This window comes from Gambusia affinis, linkage group LG19 (genome assembly GCF_019740435.1).
Source record: "Gambusia affinis linkage group LG19, SWU_Gaff_1.0, whole genome shotgun sequence".
Lineage (NCBI taxonomy): Eukaryota > Metazoa > Chordata > Actinopteri > Cyprinodontiformes > Poeciliidae > Gambusia > Gambusia affinis.
This window is the reverse complement of record NC_057886.1, coordinates 17,046,309-17,070,350: the sequence shown is the minus strand read 5'-3', so window position 1 is coordinate 17,070,350 and position 24,042 is coordinate 17,046,309. Positions and strand designations below refer to the sequence as shown.

At 40.1% G+C, this 24,042-nt stretch overlaps 1 protein-coding gene and 1 long non-coding RNA gene across 5 annotated transcripts in view; both read left to right on the top strand.

Moving 5' to 3' along the window:
* znf385c (zinc finger protein 385C) overlaps positions 1–24,042 on the top strand; it is a 133,142-nt gene that overhangs the window by 87,301 nt on the left and 21,799 nt on the right. For all 3 annotated transcript variants that reach the window (XM_044100057.1, XM_044100055.1, XM_044100056.1), the window contains exon 4: positions 13,811–13,953. In XM_044100057.1, the coding sequence (XP_043955992.1) occupies positions 13,811–13,953 (143 nt within the window). The remainder of the gene's footprint in view (positions 1–13,810; positions 13,954–24,042) is intronic.
* LOC122821824 lies at positions 14,010–21,295 on the top strand. Of its 2 annotated transcripts, none has more exons than XR_006369072.1 (2): positions 14,010–14,276; positions 21,188–21,295. It is a non-coding gene; the product is annotated as an uncharacterized LOC122821824 (long non-coding RNA). The 2 variants fall into 2 exon arrangements; XR_006369071.1 differs by having other exon boundaries at positions 21,181–21,295.

Genomic DNA, 24,042 nt, shown 5'->3' with positions numbered 1-24,042 from the left:
AGCTACCCGTCCACATCCCTACTTTGTATGAGTATCAAAGTTTAAAATAAAATTCCTCCCCGATGGTCCAGACTTAAAATAAGCAGAAAATGTTTTAATGCCTGTACACATTTATGTTAAGAGATTTGATTGGCTTTAGTGGCACTATTGATACTATTAAAGGCTAATGTAATTTGGTGTTTTCAAATAAACCCAAAACTTGAAAATGGTAAGGAAAAATCATTTAACTGCAGCGGACTAAGGTGATGATTTATCTGGTTTGATGGACTGAAAAGGTCTTTCAGAAAGAGGTATTTTCTTAAAAAGGAAATGTTCTCTCTGTGAGCAGTTTTCTATTGTTGTTAAACTTCTTGCCTGCCGTTCCTATAATTTCCACATAAATTGCATTTCTAAATACATCAATAACTGCACAGGGTGTTTTTCCTCTGCATGTTAGATGATGGCGTTTAAAGAAATGGCTATTTACTTAGAACTCTACCTTCCTTTTCTTATGCGGTATCAGCCCAATCACCAGCTTCGTGTCTGCATCCCTTCATTCGAGCAAATGTTTCCGTCCTCATCTCAGCAGCTGAGGAGACAAAATTAGAAAGCAACCTCTGTCTTGTGCTTATTTTCTCCTTCGAAGATCCCGTCATCCCAGCTCACCTACCACAGCTAATCAATTTATAATGAGTTGTCATGGTCGCCATGACGGCTGCATGATGCTTGGCTGACCAGTCTGATATTTATGCATGTAATAAACTATATTGTAATTTACGCCTTTTACACAAATTACTCAATTTGCTGTGGAACTAAACCTCATCTGAGTTCCTGTCAATCCTGCTGTACTTTAACTCTTTCCAGCTGTATATGCATTGGACATCGTTGAATTAGAAGTTGTGCTATTGTGGTTTGAATGCTTCTACTAGTTATATGAATTCTGAGCAGAAAACCTTATGGTCTCGGGTAGACGTTTAAGTTGGCACGCTTTAATGTCATTCATATTGTCTTCTGTTATTGTTTTTTGGGTTATTTAACCAACTTAATCAGGCTAATCCCAAAGATATCTTTTACAAGGCCAAGTCAGCAGCAGCATAATTAGTATAAAAATAAACAATAGGCAGTAGGAGCACTTTCTGAAAGTCTTCTGTTTACATTTATTACAATTAGAAACTACTGGTCATGTCCAAAATCTGGGTGTAGTGACGGAGTCAAGCATTAACTTTCAAAGACACATAAAGACAATTACGAAATTGGTCTTCTATCACCTGATTAATGTTTCCAAGATTAAAGGACTAATGTCCCAAGAAGATCAAGAGAAACTCATCCATGCATTTAACTTTTCTCACATTGATTACTGCAATAGTTTCTTCACAGGTTTGACTAAAAATCAATCACAGAGCTGCAGCTGATCCAGAATGTTACTGCTCTTGTTCTCACTGAAATCGGGAAGTTTTAAAGTCCTTATACAAGTCCCTGTATCTCAGAAAATAGACTTTAAAATACTCCTGTAAATTTACAATTTACTGAATGGCTTTACACCAAAAACACATTAAAAATATCTGCTGTTGTTGCATCAACCTTCCAGACCACTAAGGTCTTGTGGTTCTGGTCTCCTCTGCATTTCCAGAACCAGAACTAAACACAAAGAAGCAGCATTCAGTTCTATGAACAACTGAAAAGCTGAGATCCTTTAAATGAAGGCTACCTGTGAAGAGTTAGCTTTGATTAGTACTAGGTGAATGTCTAACATCTTTCATGTTGAGCAACACAGTTCTCTTTGCTGAAATGTGCTATACAAGTAACCTTGATTAATTGACCTCAAAGGTCAAACAGATGTCATAAAGATGGCGGTTTTCTTTTCTGATATTTATTTCAACGGAGTGCTTCAGAGCAGGGGCTTGTTGTCAGCTCCATCTGCATGGATTTATGTGTTCCTAACATCCCCACTCTGCCTTCTTGCTTCTGCTACTACATCAGGAGTCAGTAGCATCTCTGTATCCTATCTGCAGCCCGGTGCCTGGTAGAGCTTCACAGTGGGGAGGCTGAGCAATTTGTTTCTGGATGGCTCCAGGCTTATCGTCTCTCTTTGACAGATGGGCCTCGCCTCTGCTCAGGTTGGGCTTGGTAGCAACACGCTGCTCACCGTTTGCCTGACAGAACTCGTTATAGACTTACCCCGGGAGAAGAAGCATCTCCACGAGGTCCTGTTACAGCGCCGCCTCATCTCACTGCTGAGCCAAAAGGCTGTAAATTCAAACATGCTGCTGAAAGCCTGTCTTTAGTTTGGAAGATTTAGAAACTAAATGTGTAACAGTAACATAAAACAAAATAAATCTTGTAAAGTTTTTAAATAACAACATGCCAATTTCCAAATTTAAATGAATGGGTCTAAGATTTTTTACTATTTCCTTTGATGGTGAAAATATCCCTTGTCAACACAATCTTCATGCTTTGACTCTTCAGTCTGTCCGCCTTAGTCTTGACCGCTGAACTTAGACCACATCAAACTGTAACAGTTTTGTCTTTTCAGTTTGTTTTATTGTACAAGCTAAAATAAGAAAAGCCTTAAGCAACGCATAATTCTGAACCAGCAGAAAAAAAACTTGACTCAAGACTTGACTTTACTTAATTTGCCATAAAATCAAGCTACACAAGTTATGCATTGAAAGCAAGACACAGTTAAGTCAAAAATTACTCATTCAACTAGGAGATTTAAATTTTAAATAATTTTACCAAGAATTTTCTTTTTTATATGCAATAGAAATGTAAGTTGTCTATTCATTTATATTGTATTTTATGGCATATTGAAAAAATATTAGCATTCTTCTCTATAATAAAGGAAAACCATTTATTGGGATTACAGCAATCAAACCCTTCTAAGAAATGCTGACCTGCTTTTTGCATGTATCTGTTGATGTTTTGATGATTTGTATTTAGTAACGGGCTCCAGGTGTTTGAGCTTGGAAGGCCTCTTTTCCATCACTAAAATCTTAATATCTCTCCACACATCCTCTGATTCAAGTCAGAACTCTGACTGGGTCTCTAAAAAGTGTTTTTAACTTCCAAAGAGAAGATACAAGTCAATAAAATTAATCAAGTAGACAAATTTGTAGTTTTATGTTGTAGTATTGCCATTGTACTTTGTGTAGTTGTGCTTGAAAGGGAAGGTTTTTATGTGGATTTCCCCGCATGTATAGTTCATTTATTTTCTTTTGTCACTTGCTTTAAATGTAGATTTCCATTTGAGACTTAAATCTGTGTGTCTATTTTTTTCTTTCCATTTTCTATCTGGTTACTCCCTCTTCCGGCTTAGATCACAAAATTTCCCCAAACACTTTTATAGTCTTTGAAGGATCTTGGTTGTGGATATAAAACCCAGTACATTCCCTGATATGTGTGACTGAGTGAGAGAGTCCGCCGTCCTTCTTGGTTGTGATTGTGGTTTATCGTCATGGTCACAGCATACTTCGGTCCTGGGTGCTGCATGGAGGAGACTGGTTGCAGTGGTTGCTCATTATGTTTGGCCAGCACAGTACACACCTCTGTATAGACTGATTTGATGGCAAAGAGAATGTTTTGGCCTAATGCTACTGCTGAAACCCACACCCTGTTGGCAGTGCTCCAAATAATTTATGGTGTTGTTCTATTTACCGGCTATCCACACATAGCTGCAACCCTCCTGGAACTCTGGCTGGAACAAGAATCTCATAAAGCAACTGGAACAAAATAATCTGCCATGACAAAATGACAGCGTTCTCACTTGGGAAGATGCTTGTTCACCTCCAAATTGTGCATGGACTGACTGCTGTCAGACTGCAGGATGTTATGAATTTTCAGGCAGAAGTTTAACTTCAAAACTGAATTGTCAAAATGTCAAAGTGAAAGAAAAACACAAGAGAAAATGCTGTTAGTGTGGCAACTGGGATGATTTGTAACTATTGGTGCTTTTCAGTTTTTTCTGATGATGTCACACCCAAGTTTTTATTACAGGTTGGAAACAACAGTGTTCTTTGCTTATTGTTGTGGTGCTAACAATGAGATAACAGAATCCTTCTCTGCATTTTATAGGTTCAAACAAGAAAAGAATATGTTTGGAAATTCATCTTGTAGTTCCATCTGGGAACTAGGAAAACACAACTTTGTTTAGTAAAACTAGAATTACCAATTAGGCTGGCTTTTAGTCATTTTGTGGCAATGTACTAACCTATAGAGGTTTGACTTTCCCCCAAGCTCTGCATTACTCAGTTTTTGAATTTTTGAATTCAGTACAGTTGAAGCTCAAGGTCAGACCACTAATTAGTTTACATTTATTCCAAATTGTGATAAAGTAGCCCAGGGAAACATTGTGTAAAAAATATATTTTAGTCTTTTATATATATAACTTCGGTAGCTTCTAATTGAGTAGAGGTGATGTTTGTACAGCATGAGCTGACTCTACAGCATTCTTCTGGAGGTGCATATTTTTAAAAAGGAGTCCTGAAGTCATCACTCTAGTGGTGACTGCTCTACTTTTGGTCATGGGTCAAACTGTGCTTAGCCTTGCATGTAATCAGGCCACATGGAGCAGCCTGGCACCTATGGCAGTTCTGGGAGAAGAGGGAGAAAAGAGGGCAAAGCACATGTGAGAGATTTTTTTTTAGGAGAGATGAGAGTGCCTCAGATGAGAAGTAGCTGTGCTGAGATTAAACATAATCCTCTCTGAACCTCTTCACAGGTTTATTAGACATCAACTCCAGTCTTTCTGCTTGAAATATCCCTCTGTATGTAGATTTTTAGGTCTCTGCTAGCTCCTCTGCCTCACAGACATGCAAGCATACAGTAGAAGAGGTCAAACACATCTGTGCTCTATTAGTGAAATAAAAACTTGACTGTTTGGCAGCAGGCAAAGTGAGCACTGTGTTCTAGTCAAATATTTATTGCACAGATTTTTATACTATATCTATCTCCTAGGTACATGTACAGAAGCATACTGCCCTCTTCAAAACTCAGATAAATGTAATTTCCCACTCAGTACTGTCAGTATGATATGCTGAATCATCCAGAGGATATAGAAAGAATATGTTCATGTAGATATACAAATTCACAAAATTTGAAATTGAATGCACAAATATCTTCAAATATCAATCTGGTTAAATTTCCTAGTTTACATCTCATATTTTCAGTATTAATTATTGATGAGATAATTCTGTCAGTCTAATAAATGGTTAATAAATATGCAGCCATGAGATTTTCACTGCATTACATAACATGAGTCTTTAGTCTTTTAGATGGATACGTACACAGTTAAGGATTTAAAGGCTGTTAAGTCACGTTTATTTGTATAGCACATTTCAGGAACAAGGCAGTTCAAACTGCTGTACACCATAAAAACAGTAAAAAAAATAAAAATTAAAAAAAGCACTGTTCAGGTCTTGGCTGCTTTCAGAGCTTAAATTACACACATTGATTTATTATAATGAATAAGTCTACCCATTTATTGGGCATATTAAACATTAATCTTTGTAGTGAGATGTCATCTAACTCTTCGAGAACCGAAGAGCCAGAAAATCAGATTTCAAATGCACAAAACAAAGCATAACAAAGACAAAGACGGATGTGCAATCCAACAACATTTACACTGACCGCATGGCAGCCTCACTTCTGTCGGTTTGCTCCAGGGCAGCTGTGGTTTCAGTATAACTTATCACCATCCGTGTGTGAATGTGTGTATGAGTGGGTGAATTAATGATTATACAAGTACCGGCCATGTACCGTTTACATAGTTCAAAAATGTTGTCAGTTATTTTGTTGAGAACAGCTCAATTGAGTTTATGTCCAGTAAGTCTGTAGAGATTCAATGTTTCCTTCCTGGTGTGAGTTTGTAGGGATCGCGATCGCTGATGTTAACTCTAACAGCAAAATTTAGCTGAGACTCAATGAAATTCACGTTAATTAATCATTGCAAAATGTTAATTTTTAGGAAAAGAAATACTCACAATAGTGGGCCTGATCTTAAAAATGTATTAGTTTTTCAAAAACAATTATTAATTTATTGACTGCTATGTTCTGATCTTTGTAATTTAGTAAATTTTGTTCATCAGCCATTCTCTTTAATGGATGTCCAAAACATTAGTTCACAAATGTTTTAGCTGGAAGAATCAACAATGAAATTACATTACTAATTAGACACATTCGTAGTCTTGCGCCTCAAAGATTTTTGATTAAACATGATTTGTTTAATTCAACCTAGAAGTTTGATACAAATAGAAAATGAGGAAGGCATTCCTCAAAAGAAAATAAAACAATGACTGGAAGGCATCTTTGCAATCATCCAAATCTTTAGCTTCACCCATAGATCCTTTATCAGATTCAACACAGGACTCTGGCTGAGTCCTGTGTCCTGTGTTATGAGTCCTCTTAATGTCAGAAGAAATCTGTTCATAAGATGAAAAGTTAACATCAAGCCCAAATTAATACAGAAAATAATATTTGAATTAATTCTCTTTACAGCACTTTGTGACCAATGTCTTGAAAGGTTCTGGATAAATAAATTCTTTTATTTTCCAGCTGTCAAATCATAGCCTACCAATAGAAAGACCACTTCAGCCAATAGGAATAAAAGAGCATACCTTGTTGGAAATATATACAGTACACATTTGTTATAGTTGTTGATTTTTAGGTTTCATCTCATTTTTTGGTGTTCTCAGTCTCTCTAAACTCTGGGAACTTTTTTTCTGTGTTCTAAGATTTTGTTCCATTCTTTTAAAAACATGAATGGTTCATTTAGAATCTGAAATTAAACCAACATTGAGTTCTGTGTTTCTTGGCTCTGTTCTAGGCTGGTGACTGTCCAGTTAGCACCCTACCACCAATGAAAAATGACCGAATTAATCTAGTTATTGTTCTCCATCTATGCTGTAATTCCTCTCACAGCTTCTTTCACACCACCTGCTGATCATTTTGTAAGCTAATTGGCTGTTAGGAGTCACTTTTCTCTCTGTTAGTGGAGTGCATTCAGACATCCCACAGTAGCTCAATGTCACTGTGAGCCCTCAAATGGCCACAAACCTCAAATCCAAGATGAGCCCAATTTGCAGTTTCCTGCCACAGCACATCTGAGGCAGCTATTTATATGCACAAACACCATGGTTTATTTCCTACCTCACTCCAAAGGATGCTCTGTTGGTTTGGTTAATTGTAACTAAAAAGCTCCAGCTCTTCATGCACAATGCTGTATTTGCAGTCTCTTCCGGTGCTGTCAGATCCTTTCCTATCAGCTTGTGGTCCAAAGCAGGGCAGGAGCCACTGGGATGTTTGCAGGGCAGCTGGACGGGGGGATGAAACAGCACCACTGCAGAAGCGCAATGGCCGGGACTTTATATGTGCATAGCAGGACCTAACTTTGCATTCTCACTGACAGGCAAATAAGGACTGTGCTAAACATCATTATAAGTGAGTTTAATATATGCAGCTGGCAAATGACAGGAATCATCTACACTGTGCATGGTAATTATGTTTGGGTTTAGCATGCACTTAGTGCTCATCACTTCACCGGCCAGCAATTTCCCTTGCAAATTCCTGTTCAACACTTTTAAGTTGCGATGTTGATGCATTTATTATCACAGCTGGATAATCAGATCAGAAGCCTGATGATGAAGGTCTAACTGACAGTCCAACTGTTTCTCAGCTGGTGGGTGCAACTGAGAATCAGAGAGCCGATGCCTGACACTCAAAATTCAACAGCAGTCAGAGGAGATGGATCTTTAAAACAGGTTTTTATTCTTAGATAAATAATTACTTACAGGTTCAGGGTCTTTTATCTGTGACACCAAAGGAGGAATGGTGACAGATGGGTTGATTTGTGTTTGTCTGCACTGGGGTATATTAATTTGTCAGATGAACGTTTACATAGTTATTAAAATTCTGTTTTAATTCCAGATCACAGTGTAGATTGGAACAATTTAACTGACTGCCCAAATGAGCACAAAAGATAAAGTACAAGCACAATGATGTGAGAATGTCAGCATAATTTTTTTTTTTTAAACAACACATAAGTAAACTGATCTTGTTTAAAGGTTTTTGTCCAATTTAATTATTTGACATCATACAAATTAATTAGGATGATGCCAAAATCTATGTTTCTTTCTGTTTTGTCAAATAAAGCCACTAGAAAAGGATAATCCATTCCTTTTTGCATTATAAAGTATTAATTGGCATAAATTGCTGAACATAAATTGAAGAGTAGTTCAGTCATTGACATATTTTATTTCTTAAATAAAACGTGTAATTTATTTTAATGTAATCAACACAAGAGAAACAGTATGATATTTACAGTATGTTAAAAGTAAGTAACATGAAATGAAATAGGGTTTCTTTTGTCTAGAAGTAGTGTCTTCCCCTGATGTAGAAGATCAAGTGACACTTAGCAGGAGAACAATAACTGGAGCAGTTCTTGTGGCCAGTGGCAGTTTGTTATATGGGCAAGATGGCTTTCTGCCCAGGGTGGCAAAGCTTAGGGGCATGATGAAGCACCTGTCCATCCAATCATATTCAGTCCTCTTTCCAACCTATAACTGTAGGGTCTGCTTAGGTTTTATTACTTCAGTTATTGCTTTGACGTTTAACTTAGATATGCACAACAACGGAAAATAGATATTTTTGCAGACTGACTGCTTTGCTATATAAAGTGAAGTAACTTAGCTACCAGCAAAACTAAAGCAGCTGATGCCAGAGGAGATTTTTTTTTTAGAAAAAGCAGTGGTTGAATTGTTTCCTGTTGGTCAGTCTGACCAAAGGTTGTGGTCCTCAGCCTTCCAACTACACCACATTGATCCGGTACCACCCATCTTCCTCCACCACAGTGGGCTACATAGCCTCTGCTCCACAACAAGCCGTCTGTTATTTTGCATACTTTAATAAATGTTATCTTAATTTCAATTGGAAAGGCATGGAGCCAAACATCAGCTTGGTTTTCATGGCGCAAGAGGTCATTACAGACGTGCACACCGGCAAAATATATTTTTTCGGTTTGTGGGTGTTTGTGACACAAAGATTTATTTATTTATATAATTTATTTTAATATTTATTTGCATATCTCTGACAGTTTCTCATGTCTGTTCATGAAGTTTGTGATTTATTGTGTTTCTGGTGGCTCAGCAGGACATAATGTTGCATAGCATCTTGAGGAATCATGTGAAACCCACATCTTCCACAATAACACTTTTCACTAGAAACCTCCCAATGCTCTTGTTTTAGGTTTGGCCCTTTCTGATGGCTTTCCACTGAAATACTGTCAAAAGCTTCTGGGATTAAAGGTTTTTTTCCTTTTACTGACTGTTTTCCTTAAACTGCCAACAAAATAAACCAGGCATTTCTGTGGAGGAGGTAACAAACTGGACATGAAACCATAACTTAGTCTCTTATGTTCTGTAAGTGCTTAATCCAGGGTGGTTTTACATTTTACAAACTTGTAAAATTCTTGATTTTCTTCCAACATATGTAAGCACAATAGTGAAACCACAATGCCATGTTTGCTCTGCTATGCAACATAGCATAGCAGAGCTTCCATACTTATTTACATTGGGGATGGAAACTCAAATGAGATATCCAAGATATTATTTTTTTAAACCGAAGCCGTTTGCTGTGGGTGTTTAACGGCTTTTTTGTTGTTGTTAAGGTTTTGGCTAATCGTAGCTCTTTGTTGATTCTTTTTATTTATTTATTTTTATTATTATTTTAGGGGTTTTTTGCACTTTTTCAGTTATATTTTGAAATGTCATGAAGGTCCTGAATTACACTACTGTGTTTTCTCTTTTAGACATAATACTTGACAGGTTGAGACTATTTGAGTTTTACCTGGCTGGGATGTGAAACAAAGAAGGCTGAATTCATCTGAGTTTAAAGAGCATGTTCGTTTTGGATGTTTGTTTCGGTTAAAATCATCTTGAGTAAAACTTTTGCAGACTGAGCCTTTTGTACCAAAAAGAAACAAACTTGGTTGTACATTTATATTTTGCTTGTTGTGCCATTTGCCAGCATGAATATGTTGAATAGAAATATGATGTGGGGCTTCTAGAAGTGAGAAAATCCTTTTTATGAGAAAACCACTGAAAAACAGGACTAATTGTACAAGAATTACTGCTGACGACTTGAATCCTGAGCTGTTGGTTTTACTCCAGCCTGTGTTGGTAGTTTATGCTGGAAATCCTTTATTTTTTCAGGTACACATGTAAGGAATAATTGAAAAATCTATGTTTGAACTCCATGGCTCAGATGCGCCACACAAACACACTCACACCCGAGTCGATGCAATGTGACGGCTGTTGTTGTGTAACCAAGCCCAGTGACTCATGAAAGGAAGGAATGCGGCGCTGTGATGGGTTGAGGAGGAGGAAGAGGAGGCCTGCCTGGGGAAGGTCTTGCAGAGACAGTCAGCTATGTTTCCAAAGTCATCTGGGGGAGAGATGTAGAGGAAGAGAAAGATGCTGAACATTTGGTTTTGGGTCATGCCTCAACTGCGAGCGCTTGTCTGGACACTGAACCGCAAGTGAAGCGTAAATACATCTAAGCTTTGATGCAGCCACGACCGTAGTCAGACAAACCATATGGTAGCCTAACCACATACAAATGTGAACCCATGAGAGTCAGTCACTCAGTGGAACAGGATGCAGACTTATAGGAAAACCCTACTGAAATAAAAACTGAACTCCTCATAAAGAGCTGCGCCTCAGCTTGCTTTCAACTGTACTCTCTTAAGAATCATTCACAATATGTGCCAAATACAAAATTATACCTTGTTTGATTTTGTCTGCCTGTGTTTATATATATATATTTGTATGTGTGTGTGTTTTGTGGATTTGTTTATATTGACTTTCCTCTTGGCCCAGGAGCCATTTGTTTTTCAGCAATGCGTAGGCAGTTTTGCTGGAATGGAAGTGCATGATACTCACCTAGTACACATGCGCACACACTTCCACATTTGCAGTCGTACATGCATAGATTCAGGCTGTGGCAGTGTTATCATCCAAAGAGGCAAACAGCCAGCCCCTGATTTAATAAGCTGCCTGGGGAGTAACAGAGAGGTGGGAAAGTACTATCAGCTGATAACTGTCCTCCCTGCAAGCCCATCTTTTTCCTCTTATACCCTTGCCAAGAGAAAGCTTGGCTTTTCCTTGTGTTTTGTGTGAATGCGCATGCCGTGTGTGGGAGCGATCCCCTGCCGGCTTCAGCCCACGTGTCTGTGGGCTGCAGCCGTGCTGAGCTGCCTCGTTCTGGGTGTCAGACAGACAGCAGAGGAGAGCCCGCATATGGTGAAGGCAGGCCTGATCTCCAAGCTAAGGAGCATATGCACAGTCCCACACTCACTAATCGTGCACACAAAACACGCATCTTGCATCATAGATGGCACTTTTGCCAAGCAGGAGGAATCCATGGCCCAGAGTACTGACAGAATCCCCGTCTCCGTTGTCCTCTCTCTTCTGCACTTCACATGGCCCACATAACACAACAATCAATGTTCACAAACTTGACAGCAACTCCAAAAGAGGCATCTCCAAAGTGTCGCAACAAACGGGAACAAAAGAATACCACAAAATTTAACAAAGCAACTGCTACGCTGCATTTTGACATTGCATTGCTAGCAATGGTTTTGAAAGAACGGGCATGCCGGTCTCTGTCAACTATGTCAGACAGGCGGCTGTTTCTAAATTGTTTGAATTTGAACAAATTCAAATATGAGTTTGATGGATTCCTTCACCACTGTGACATTTGAGCATTTTGCTTCCTGTTGAAAGTTTAGAATACTTTATTGGGAAGATAAACTGAACACTTGGCAAAAGACAATTATTTGATTCCAAGCTAGCTTATTTTGAGTCTTCTTCACTTATTCAACATCAAAGAGTTTTATTATAACATTGATCTGGTAGCATTTCCTATGATCTGTTCATCAAAAAGACTTGATTTTTATAGTTTCTGACCATCTGTTCTTCTGTCAGAAATTGTGATCAGTTCTAGTTGAGGTGAAAAGCAGCTAATTTCTCAGTTTGCCTCTCATATTTAATGTAGAATATTCATAAGTCAATCTCTGATTGTTTCTCTGGAAACTACATGAAAGTTGCTTATCATTGATCACTTTCATGAAGTGTTAAAGTCTCACCTAATTTAGTTGTATTTGTTTTAGTATTATAGTTTGGTATTGAACACATTTCATATTACTCAAACTTGAATTCTAAAATTTCAATGTAATTCTCACTTAAAAATACTAATATTAAAAAATTGTTTTTCCAAAAAGATATTTCCACGGTTTATAATTAACTAATTCTCTTTCTTTTAGAAGAATCTTCTTTACACAAGATTTGGTGTGAACAGCAGAAAAGCTTTCAGGAAAGACCTTCTCAGATGAGGGAACGCTGTTACACCAATGCAGCTTTAGAAAAGAAACATTTCTTGCATCCCCACCCCTGACTGTGCCACAATTTCCATGATGAGCCAATAAAGTTCAGCTTTAGTGTACCAGTAAAGTTGTTTTCTAGATGGGAGGAAAGGGACAAAATAAAAGCAAGTGTTTTCTGGAAGCTTTTAGACAATCACACTTAGTGGCAGCAGTTCTCTTATAAAAAATAGTTATGCCTTTGGCAAAGTACTCAAATGCAAAAATCAAACTGCACATGCAGAAAATAAGATATAACCTGTCCTAAAAGTACTCCAGAATGTGTAATAACACACAATCAGAACAGGGATGATTTATGTTTCTACAGGAGGTTTTTGAGGAATCCAAATAGATTTCAGAAGATCAAAGTGAGTAAAACAGCAGAGAGTTGGAGAGTTAAACACTAGTTAAACCCAAGCGTCATCTGACCTGAAGATGTACCAGCAATTACAAAAATAATTTTACTGTATTCCCAAGCACAGAAGGGCCTGTTTTCATCTCATATTAAAGCTAATCTCTTTGAAGGTGCATCAGTTATAATTCAGAAGCTGGTGATTATGTTAAATTTGTGGGTTTTGCTTTGTTTTTGTTTGCTATTAGGGCAACAGTGCAGCCTTGGCTCTTGTGTTCCACAAGAGCTGAATAACAGGCATGCTTTGGGGTAGCCACAGTGACCCGCAGCTGACACCAATGATTGATCCTTGTGCAGGAATAAGTGCCTGCGTGCGGCTGAGCGCACCAGTCCACTGAAACGCAGCCAGGCGGAAAATTAGAAATCTCTTCATCCCTGGTCCATTTGAAATCCGATATCTCTCGTCTTCCTCTCACGCAGTCACCTTTCCTTGGCCAATAAATCTGTAGTTAAATGATGTGTTTATGTGCACGCACCGAAGGGGCTGGGAGTTGTTTTGTCTTTGAGGGTTAAGAATGTGCATATACCCAGTAAAACTTCCCATTCCTCCAAACACCTCATGGTCTACATTTAAAACGAAATACATTTTTACATGTCGACTTATACTTGATTGAGGTGCATGCTGTACAACGATGCTAATTGAATTTCTAACAGTACATTTGGTCTCCTCTGAATGCTACAAAACTAAGAGAAAAGCATCCCCCCCAAAAGTTTACTTGTCTTTACATTTTTCCACAATTTCCTATTTAAGGTCAAAAAGCGCATTTTATTATCAGATAAAGATCACCAAGGTACATTTAAAAAATTACATTTTCAATTCTTATTAGTTAGAGAAACTCCTCATAACTTAGCAACTATTTGCTACATGCTGCTTTGCAAAATAAAACTAAAGAATATATTTGAAAGAGGGCAAATATTTTATTAAAACACATAACTTGCGAATAGATATTTCCTCTCTAATGTATCATAGCTCCTCAACCTTCACTGTTGATCCGTTTGTATTTCTCCAGGTACATCTGCCCAGGGCAACCCCCTCCTGGCCTCTCTCCCAGTGCCGGGGCGGCCTCTGCAGCCTCAGCTCGACCTCAAACACCTCCTACCCTTCAGACTCAATGGATCTTCACCCCTTAGCCTCTTTCCTAACTTTAATACGGTGAGTTTCATGTTATTAAAACTGAAACTGTGAGCTTAGAATAGAAAAGTAAGTGTAAGAGCCAGTTAATGGGGAGTTCATATAGAATAATAATTTAGATTAAAAATGTATAAATATGCTTAATTTACTTTTAAGAAATTCATGATGAGTATATTTTCTAGAATGTATAACTTAGTTAATATAAAAAGATGCTTTTATTGTGAAAAGTAATTTTGGCTTCTACTACGTAATTAATATTGCCCGTTTGAGTTCAGATTGCAGTTGGATACGGTGGAAGCAGCACAATTTTTTGACCGATCTGTACCGAGCCTTTCATTTTTTCTGTAAGTGTACTTTTTTGAGTTCTTTAAGTAAACCTCATAAAGAAGACTTGGTTTCAGTCGAGTGATTCAAATATTGGTTGTTAGACAAACTGCAAAGGTGGTACAACGAACTTTTGGGACGCAGAGTGCCACTACATAAAGTCAAAAAATTGCTAATGGAGCCTCGTTTCTTTTTGCCTGGACAACGCGGCTGATGAGAAAAGAAGCTTGTGCCTCGCTGAGAGAAAAAAGAGACTGAAACGGGTAACCCTTTGAATGATTCTCCAAGAAAGGGTAACGAAGAGGCTTCTTTATCTTTGAATATTGTAAAAAAAAAAAAAAGACGTTATACGGATGAATGAAGGAGCGTTGACGAAAATTAACGTTAAAGCCCGTTAGTAAAATTCCACTGGATGCAGTTAATTGTCCGAGTCACGTGTGCATTTCAGTAACGGATTCGGTCAATGTGGAGCTTTCGTGAAATATGAACAGTTTGTTTGCACTCAGTTAGAGAAGAAAGGCAACGTTGAAGTACGTGCTTTAAACTTTGTGCCTGCTTACTGCACGTTAACTCCGTGATTATAAGATGGCTGATGGAAATGCTGACACGCGTGGTGAGGATAAACTGGAACAGAAAAGAGGGCGCAAGTTAACTGAGAAGGGCGCTGAGGAGAGAATACAACGGTTCATAGCATTAAGAAGACGAACGTTAGCCACTCTAACCAGCCAAATTAAAGAAATAGAGACATTGAAGTGTGATGCTCAAAATGTGGAAAGTGTTCAGCTTAAGATGGAGAGTGATTTTGCACAGTCTCTAAACGAGTTTAATAGGCTCAATATGGAAGTTTACAATCTGTTGTCTGAAGAGGACAAACTCCACGACCAAAATAATTGGTACAAACCTAAAATGGATCAGATAACAGGCTTCATGAAAGAAACTAAAAGATGGCTGACAGGAGTGCATGATTCCACAGAGGGGGAAAACCTGATAGATGAAGAAGATACTGTTTTGCCTGGTGACAGTGTTTCACAGATAGGGTCCAGTAATGTTGTTAAAGCACACTCTCATGTAAGTAACATTTCCAACACCTCACGTGTATCGTCCACACGTGCCCGTCAGGAAGCAGAGCATGCCGCTCTAATGAAACGACAAGAAGCGTTGAAGAAAAAACAGGAGCTTGAATTCCAAGAAATTAGAATTAAAGCTGAAAAAGAAGAATTAGAACTGGAGACGGCATTAGCTGAAAGCCAAGCAAGAATACAAGTGCTTAAAGAGTATGAAACATTGGAAGATGACAGAGTTAGTCACGTGTCAGTGCAAAAATCAATAAGTGGAAACATAAAGAAGGAAAGATTTAGCATGTCGCTACCGCAACATGCTACAATGAATGTTCGAGCACCAAGACAAGTGCAGCGCACACAAATACCACAACTACCACCGCCAGTTTCAAACCAAACTTCTAGAACACAAACAGGGAATGACATTTTATCAGTCATGCAGAAGCAGAACGCAATAACTGAATTGCTAGTAAAGCAACAACAGCTTTCACAGTTACCAACAAAGGACATTTCTGTGTTCAAAGGTGATGCGCTGCAGTTCAAGTCTTTCATGAGAGCATTTGAACATGCCATAGAGCAGAAAACAGACAATGACCAAGATAAACTATACTTCTTGGAACAGTTCACAGATGGTGAGCCCCAAGAGCTCGTTCGTAGTTGCGCTCACATGACACCATGCAAGGGCTACAAAGAAGCCAAGCGACTTCTGCATAAGCATTATGGAGATGAGCTTCGGATCGCCAGTGCGTACATGGAGAAAGCTCTCAAATGGCCACAAGTGAAAGCAGAGGATGGGAAAGCATTAAATGCTTACGCAATGTTCCTGATAGGATGTCGTAACTCTATGGAAGATATTGAGTTCTTAGAAGAGATGGATAATCCTACCAATCTGCGCGCATTGATATCCAAACTACCCTACAAAATGAAAGAACGTTGGCGAACAGAAGCTTTCAACCTCAAAGAACAACGTGGTCACAGGGCCAGATTTACTGATTTGGTGAACTTCATAGACCGCCAAGCTAAAATAGCAATTGATCCTCTCTTTGGTGACATATCTGATAGTCGCTCACCCATAGCTCCTAAGATGAACCAAAAAGGAAAGCAGGCCGTGAAAAAAGAGTTTCGTGGAAGCAGTTTTGCAACCAACGTTGTTCCTGAATCCAAAGAGCCTCAAGAAAGAACTGCCAAGGTCAAGCCTGCTAGCAATGGAAAAGCGGTGAACGCCTTTGATAAACCCTGTCTGTACTGTCAGCAGTCACACACTCTTGCTTCATGCAGTAAGATCAAAGGCCAGTCTCATCAAGAACGAGTGGAATTCCTGAAATCAAAGGGTCTATGTTTTGGTTGCTTGATCCCTGGACATCTCAGTAAATCCTGTAAACGAAAAATGGAGTGCAAAGAATGTGGATTTAAGCACCCTGATATTCTGCACAAAGAAAAAGATTGCAGTTCCGCCTCACCAAGAAAGAATGATGGCGTTACTGGTGAAGAGTTGCTAGCTGCTGAGGTTCCCATCACACAGGAGTCTTGCGCCCTCACAGGGGCCGGAGAAGCTGATTGTGTGCTGTGGATAGTACCGGTGAAGGTCAAGTCGAAAAATAGTGAACAGTATGTAGAAACGTCGCCTTTCTAGACCGGGAAGCACGGCGACATTCTGTACTGGAAGACCTGCAAAAGAAATTGAATGTGCAAGGAAACCAACCAAAATACGTCTCAGCACCATGGGTCAAGATGCACCAGAAAACCAGAAGCTCATGGATAGTATGGTTCTATCAGAGCTCAAAGTGTGTGGGCTGGAGGACAGTATGTATGTCGAGTTGCCCAAGGTGTTTACTCACAGCAGCATACCTGTTCATACCGGAAACATTCCCAAGCAGTCTGATATCCAACAGTGGCCTTACCTAAGTGAAGTGAACTTGCCAGAGTTAAAAGCTGATGTAGGCCTACTTATTGGAGCAAACTGTTCAAAAGCGATGAAGCCCTGGCGCATCATTAACGGCCAGGATGGAGGTCCTTACGCCATCAAGACAACCATAGGTTGGGTTGTGAGTGGACCTGTAAGGAGAAATGAAGTGGAGAATGAAACACCTCACTCATTTGTGAACAGAATCTCATTGGTGGAGATAGAGAACCTGTTGATCCAACAGTATAACACTGACTTCCCAGAACGCAATTATGAGGACAAGGAAGAGCTGTCTCAAGAAGACAAAGCTTTTTTGCGGTCTGTGGAAAAGACAACAGTTTTTAAGAATGGGCATTACTGTGTCGGATTGCCACTCCGTAATGAGAAGCTCCAGATGCCTAACAATCGTAGTGTGGCAGAGCAACGCATTGCGTCTTTGGAAAGGAAGTTCAGGAAGAGTCCTGAGTTCTTTGAAGATTACAAGAACTTCATGGAAGCAATCATTACCAAGGGCTATGCAGTCCGGGTTCCAACAAACCAACTGACCCGAGAGGACAACAGGGTGTTCTATATACCGCACCATGGGGTCTATCACCCGAAAAAGAAGAAGCTTGGTGGTATTTGACTGCACATCCTCCTACCAGGATCGGTGTCTGAATAGTGAGTTGCTCCAGGGGCCCGATCTGACCAACACATTGGTTGGTGTCCTCCTCAGATTCCGGGAGGAGCCTGTAGCAATAATGGCAGACATTGAGTCAATGTTCTACCAAGTTAATGTGCCAGAACATGATGCAGACTTACTCCGCTTTCTTTGGTGGCCCAACGGCAGATTAGACGAGCCAATGGAGGAATTCCGAATGGCAGTGCATCTTTTTGGAGCCACTTCTTCTCCAAGTGTGGCCTCATATGCACTGAGAAGAACTGCGGAGGATCACAGGGACACTGTATCTCCAGACGCAGTTCAGACAGTCCTGCGCCATTTCTATGTAGACGACTGCCTGAAAAGTGTAGCCACAGAAAACGATGCAGTGAGACTGGTCAAAGAACTTCAAACTTTGTGTAGCAGTGGAGGGTTCACCTTAACGAAATGGATGAGCAACAGCAGAAAAGTGCTAACATCAATCCCTGCAGAGCACAGAGCCACTGAAGTCAGAGACCTGGATTTACGACACGACACTTTACCAGTGGAAAGAACACTTGGTGTCCAGTGGGACACAGAATCGGATACCTTCCTGTACAAAATAGAGCTGCAAAATAAGCCAGTGACCAGAAGAGGTATCTTGTCAATCGTCAACTCCATCTACGATCCTCTTGGCTTTCTGGCGCCGGTTATTTTGCCTGCTAAACTTTTGTTGAAAGATCTCTGTAAGGAACATTTTGACTGGGATGAAAAACTTGATGGAAGGCATGCTGAAGAGTGGAGCAGATGGCTTGAAGATGTCACCTACCTCTCCAACTTTCATGTGAGTAGATGTTTGAAACCCATCAACTTCGGATGCACTACTTCAGCGCAGTTGCATCATTTTTCAGATGCCTCAGAATACGCCTACGGCACTGTGTCTTATCTACTGCTGGAAAATGAACATGGCGAGAAACACTGTGCTTTCCTTATGGGAAAAGCAAGAGTGTCCCCACTGAAGAAAGTCACAATCCCTAGGCTTGAGTTGACCGCGGCAGTTGTCGCAGTGAAGGTCGACAAGATGTTGCATGAAGAATTGCAAATACTACTGCAACAATCTGTCTTTTGGACAGACAGCATTACGGTGCTTAGATACATCGACAGTGACACGGCACGTTTCAAAACGTTTGTTGCTAACAGAGTTTCAATGATCCGAGAAGCAACCAAGCCCTCACAATGGATGTATGTTGGAACAAATGATAATCCTGCAGATCAAGCCAGCAGAGGCCTGAAGGCAAAAAGCTTGGTCGAAGGAGGAATGTGGATGAGTGGACCAGATTTCCTGCTGAATGAGAAGGATTGGCCAGAACAGCCTGTGCGAAAGAAGGAAAGCCTAGAAGATGATCTGGAGGTCAAGAATACAGTCGCTGTTCACATGGTCAAAGTTGAAGAAGGTCTGGCACCAATGAACCAGCTACTTACCTATCACTCGGATTGGAACAAACTGAAACGATCAGTGGCTTGGATTGTAAAGGTAAAGGATGCTCTGAGGGAGCATAAAGAAGAACGCAAAAAGGCATTAAGAACAATCAGCCAGACCGAACTTGACCCTGAAAAACAAAGAAAAAAGTTAGAACAACATATGAAGAAATTTCAAACTAAAAAGACAATACTCACCTTGGATGATCTGGACGCTGCTGAAACAGAAATAATACAGTTCAGTCAAAGACAACACTTTGAGGAAGAAATCAAGGTCCTGAGAAATGGAAGCCAACTCAGCCGCAACAGTGTGCTGTATAAACTTGACCCGATCCTTCAAGATGACACCTTAAGAGTAGGTGGAAGACTTAACAAGTCTGCTATGCCAGAAAGTGCCAAACACCCAGTGATTCTTTCTAAACATAGCAAAGTTGCCACTTTGATCTTGAGAGACGTACATCAAAGAACAGGCCACTGTGGGCAATTATGTGTTGGCACAAATAAGAAAGAAATATTGGATTCCACAAGCCAATTCCGCAATCAGGAAGATCATTGGTCAATGCGTGGTGTGCCGTCGGATGACTGGCAAGGTTGGTGAGCAAAAGATGGCAAGCTTACCTGAAGATCGCCTCCTTCCAGATCAACCTCCTTTCACGAACACTGGTGTTGATTACTTCGGCCCGTTTGAGGTTAAACGGGGCCGGGGTACTGTCAAGAGATACGGGGTAATGTTCACGTGTCTCACTCTCCGAGCTGTGCACATTGAAATTGCTGATAGCCTAGATACGGACTCCTGCATAAACGCCATCCGCCGTTTTGTATGTAGGAGAGGTCAAGTTACCACCATGAGGTCAGACAATGGCACAAATTTTGTGGCGGCTGAACGAGAGCTAAGGGAAGCCATCCAACAGTTGGATAATGAAAGGATTGAGAGAGTCCTACAACCAAAGGGGATAAAGTGGATATTCAACAGCCCAGCTGCTTCTCATCAAGGTGGGGTTTGGGAGAGGCAAATTCGCACTGCACGAAGAATCCTCAATTCCCTACTGAAAGATCAGTCAGTCAACGACGACGGTCTACATACAGTAATGTGTGAAGTTGAGAGTATAATCAATGGTAGGCCGCTCACAAGTGTTTCAGATGATACCAATGATATTGAGCCTTTAACCCCGAACCATTTGCTACTTCTGAAGGCTCAACCAAACCTGCCTCCAGGTGTCTTCAGCAAAGATGACGTCTATACCAGAAGAAGGTGGAAGCAAGTCCAATATCTCGCAGACTTATTCTGGGCTCGTTGGACACGCGAGTATCTTCCACTTCTTCAGGAGCGACAGAAATGGCTGAAGCCTAGAAGAAACTTCATGACAGGCGATGTAGTGCTTTTGGTGGACAGTTCCTCCCCCCGCAACTCCTGGATCATGGGAAGAGTAGTTGAAACACTGCCAGACTCAAATGGAACAGTGAGAAGAGTGAAGTTGAAGACCAATACCAGCACGCTGGAGCGACCTGTGAACAAGCTATGCCTGCTTCAGGAAGCTACGCCAGAGGACTAATGAAGAAGACAAGTTGATATGTGGACATTCTTTTATTTGAGGATTTGGCTCTTGATGTTTTAAGTTTATAATTGCTTCGTTTTCCAACCTAACCAATTAGGGGCCGGGTAATGTAAGAGCCAGTTAATGGGGAGTTCATATAGAATAATAATTTAGATTAAAAATGTATAAATATGCTTAATTTACTTTTAAGAAATTCATGATGAGTATATTTTCTAGAATGTATAACTTAGTTAATATAAAAAGATGCTTTTATTGTGAAAAGTAATTTTGGCTTCTACTACGTAATTAATATTGCCCGTTTGAGTTCAGATTGCAGTTGGATACGGTGGAAGCAGCACAATTTTTTGACCGATCTGTACCGAGCCTTTCATTTTTTCTGTAAGTGTACTTTTTTGAGTTCTTTAAGTAAACCTCATAAAGAAGACTTGGTTTCAGTCGAGTGATTCAAATATTGGTTGTTAGACAAACTGCAAAGGTGGTACAACGAACTTTTGGGACGCAGAGTGCCACTACAGTAAGTTAACAAGTTCAGCCATTTTAAAGCTTCTCAGCTGCGCTAAACATGTGTATTAAAGAGTGAATGAATGCAACACTTTTTTTTGTCCATCATATTATGATCTGTTTATTTTATAAGTAGGCCTGTTGCTTAGGATATAATCTTTATTCAAGTGTATCTGCTGTGAAAACTGTTGTTGTCATGATGGCATCTTCATCCACAGATGGGACCCTTATCACCTGAAACGTCAGCAGCACACCTCTTGGTTTTCATGCACCTCAGCGTGACGCTTACCTTCTCTCTGTGACTGGAATTAAAAGCTTGTGTCTTTGATCCTTTCTCTGCACTCTATGCCCATTGTCATTTTGTGTGTGCATGCGTGCAGGCACTTCGGAAGTCTTTTGATCCTTCTTTAACACCCTTGTTGTGTATTGGGTTCACTGCTTTCATTGCACTTAAGAAAAAAAAATTCAGCTCTGTGGTCTATAAATGGAGGATAAGCTGCAGCTTTTACACTCCAGTATGTCTCTTTTTCGAGACTGGGAAATAAAAACAGGGAGGATACAGACATATGGCTCGTTCTTTACAGCGGAGGATGTGTGGGAGGGGGTGGATGAGACAGACGTTTGCTGCATGACGTTCATGTATGAAGGGTCACCAACCTGCTTGTGAAAAGTTCAGTCAATTCGTTTGCTCCGTCGCCCACTAATACCGCCTTGTAGAAAAGCGACTATGCGAGACGCAAAGGCAGAGTGGTAAACACTTATTCCTAAAACACCCTCATGTATTTATATTAGCAGTGCAAGCTGTGGGCTCAAGTCTCCTGTCAGTGTTTTGTCTGTGTTTCACTTTGGGGAAAATTGCTGGTTCTATTTCCAGTCCATTGCACATGCCCTGTGGTTCTTTTCAAAATAATTTGTTACAGTCACACTTTGCTGCTTTTGCGTTTACTTTTGCTCATTCTGTTAGACAAATAACAGTAATTGTTATGGCAACAGCTACTTTAGAAGAAAAATGCAATTTGAAGGGAAAGAAGTACATTGCCTTGGAACAATATTCACACCACTTGAATTTTTTTCATATCTTATCCACTCATAGTGACAGTTTTTGGAGGGATTTTAGGTGATTGACAAGCATGAAGTGGTGCATGATTGCAAAGTAGATGGAAAATGGTCCGTGTTGAAAAGTGTGGTATGTATTTCAGACACTTTTTTACTCTAATACTCTAAATGTAGAGTAACCAAATGATTTCACATCTTACAAAGACATGGTTGTTGACCTAACCTCACAAGTAGTGAAAGAAGTGAATTACTCAGAAAAATAGCCATAGTAACTTTGGAGGAGCAGCAGACAACTACGGCTTAGCTGGAGAATCTTTTGACAACACAATAATTAGTTTTGGACTCCTTTACTGCAGAGTTGCACTAAGAAGACCATTTGTTCAAAGAGTTTGGTGAAAGAAAAGGCATAAGAAAGCATTCCCTTCTATCAAATATGGTGATGGTAGTGCCATACTGTGGACTTCTTTTGTTTAAACGATAAAAAGTTGCTATGCAGAGCTATCCTGAAAGAAAACAGTTTGAAGATGCAAAAACTGGAGACTGGAGGCTGAATACAGAAGAATGACCCTCTTTCCAGTTTTTCTAGAAAACATCCTTCATCTTCCTTACATTTTGAAACTATTAGCTACTTTATGTCAATCTTTCTTGTAAAATCCAAATAAAAGTTGTACAAGTTTTTATTTTAGTTTCAAATCTTACAAATACAAGTAATTGCTGCGAAAGTAAATATCCCACGAGAAAAGCACAGCGACAAATTAGAGCTGGTATGAAGGAAGTAGGTCAGAGAACGTATGGAACCCTTTTGATGGTGTAACAACATCAACATCATATCACTGTTACTTCAGTGCCAGAACAAGATGATTACCCCCGTTATGCACGGCCTGGCAGTACAGCTGCGGCATTAATCACAGCATCCATTCAGCTCGGAGTGCCAAGTTCTTTTAGTCCCGATAAGGCATTCGTTGCTGCCTGTATTTCCAGAGGGGAAGATGAATGCACCTGTCTTCAAACCCAAATAGTCTCCAGTTACCCTGGTGTCCCTTCTTATACAGTCTCTTCACATCTCTGTCTGCTTCTTTCTCTCAACCTTTACTGAAACCTCAGCACGGACTGAGCTGCCTGGCGCAGGACAAGTCCTGTCTGCGTCTGAATAGCAGGGGAGAGCGAAGCACTGGGACAAAAGAGGCATTTATAGCCATCGGTTCAGGATGGCTGCAGACAGACAATGGACACATTCTTCAGTTCCTAAAACAAATATCTGTGAGTGCAGCCTGCCCTGAAGAGCTGGACAGAGGGCAGCAGGACTGGGAGAGCTACATTTCAGTGGTTGTGCTATAGCTGGCGAGGAGAAAAGAAAAAGTTTACTCCCAGAGGTAGCTTTGAGTCATATAACACAGACCAAAATAGAGCAGCTAAATAGTCTACCCTGGGGGAGACACACACCACCAGCATGGAAGTATCTTTGTCAGGTGTGTTGATAGTGCCTCTCACACCTGGCCCTGAGGAATCCATGGTAAACTGACTCTGTTCTTCAGGAGGTAGCAGCTGCTCTGAACACAGCACATCTTTGGAAGGATCTGAGGCAGCATCCGAGTCAATGCTATCAATATAGCA